This window comes from Mus caroli, chromosome 6 (genome assembly GCF_900094665.2).
Source record: "Mus caroli chromosome 6, CAROLI_EIJ_v1.1, whole genome shotgun sequence".
Classification (NCBI taxonomy): domain Eukaryota; kingdom Metazoa; phylum Chordata; class Mammalia; order Rodentia; family Muridae; genus Mus; species Mus caroli.
Window position 1 is genome coordinate 81,761,316 of NC_034575.1, and position 1,844 is coordinate 81,763,159.

Below are 1,844 nucleotides of genomic sequence, written 5' to 3' on the forward strand. Positions count from 1 at the left end.
TATATGAATTCAAATGGCTTGAGAACATGAATCTCATTCTGTTACTAGACTGGCCCAGGTCTTACTGGTCTTACTGGTCTCAGTAAACGTCTTCCTTCTGAGATTTCAGTGGGGTATACCACCACACCTGGGAGGAACAGAATCATAAGTAACTGATAAAACTCCTCAGTGTGTTGTGCTGAGATGGGTGCTGAGATCGGTGAAGAACGGTTGTTGCTCTTTTTAAAGATTTACTTTATTTTTATGTATGTGAATGTTTTGCCTGCATGTATCTGCNCACCACATGCTTGTAGTAGTACATTTGGAAACTAGAAGAAGGCATTGGATTCTCAAGGACTGGAGTCAGACTCTTCTGAGCTGCCATATGGTGGTTAGGAATTAAACTCAGGAAGAGTAGCCAGTAATCTTACCTGCTGCAAATCTCTCCTTTCCCAACTTGTTCTTAGAGAAGACCTGGGTTCTATTTCTAGTGTCCACATGGTGNGTCATAATCATCTGTAACTCTAGTTCCAGGGGATCCAACAACTTTCTCTAAACTCTGTACCAAGTGCACATACATATATGCAGGCAAAACACTCATACGTGTAAAATGAAATTAAGTAAAAAAAATTATTAAACCTCTTGTGTTCATTTTTATGACGAGGTTTGTTTTTTAGCCAACCAAGTGTCAAATTAATAGAATTTTTTTCTCCTTCATTTCTCATTTCATAGGTAGATTGCTCTAATCTGAGCATTAGCCAGGCTTCTCCATCTTCATTGCCTTCATTTGTTCCTCAAGAACCAACCAGTGAGTCGGAATACCATTCCTCCAATCTCAGAATGTTGAGGGTATCTCCCGACACTCTGCTAACAACGCATACACATTCAGCAGGTATGTAGAAAATGGAGGCATTATCTATCCTCTGTGTATCTAGGTCATGATTATTGTCTTACCATGCCTTTCTAGCAGTTGGATGGATTAAAGGATGCCCAGATGTCTTATTTTGTGTTTTTATTACTGTGATAATACCATGGCCAAAATCAACCTAGGGAGAAAAGGGCTTATTTCATCTAAATAACTTTATAACTGAGGGAAGTCAGGGCAGGAACTCAATGAAACTGGAGGCAGGAACCTTGGAGGAATGCTGCTTATTGCCTTGCTCCTCCTGGCTTGCTGACTTTTTTCTTACATATCCCAGGACCACTTGGNCAGGCGGTAGCACCATCCACAGCGGGAGGGTCCTTTCTTCCCACATCAATCCTTAATCAAGAAAATGCCTCACAGCTTGCCTGTAGGCTGACTTTATGGAGGCATTTTCTTAATTGAGGTTTCCTTCTTTCAGATGAATGTAGCTTGTGTTAAGTTGACAAAAAAAATTAACCAACACACCGGATAATTGTTAAAGCAGTATCTACACATACCTGAAAGGGTAGCTGAGGAAGAGATTTGAATTAAGTGGATGGAATATGGAAGATCTGTCTCACCATTGTGAGTTTGTCCAGTTGGTTGAGACCTGGATTGAACAAAAAGGCCCCACTGAGACACCTTTTACCTGCCCTAGAGCACAGAACTCCAGGTTATTTGGCCTTTAGGCAGTTTCCCTGCCTTTGCTCTTAGACTGAATTATATTGTTGGCATAATTGATTTTGGGGTTTTGGAGTGTGAGCCAAGCTATACCATCTGGTTCTTTAGGCAAACATCATAGGATCAATTTCTCCAATTTCTTCAGATAATTACCTGCCTGGGCTGGTGAGATGGCTCAGTGGTTAAGAGCACCGACTGCTCTTCTGAAGGTCCTGAGTTCAAATCCCAGCAACCACATGGTGGCTCACAACCATCCGTAACAAGATCTGAAGCCCTCTTC

At 41.6% G+C, this 1,844-nt stretch overlaps 1 protein-coding gene across 1 annotated transcript in view; it reads left to right on the forward strand.

Moving 5' to 3' along the window:
• The window catches only part of Alms1 (ALMS1 centrosome and basal body associated protein), a 70,267-nt gene that overhangs the window by 26,523 nt on the left and 41,900 nt on the right, over window positions 1-1,844 (forward strand). The window contains exon 7 of the mRNA XM_021164094.1: window positions 712-871. Coding sequence (XP_021019753.1) covers window positions 712-871 — 160 coding nt within the window. The remainder of the gene's footprint in view (window positions 1-711; window positions 872-1,844) is intronic.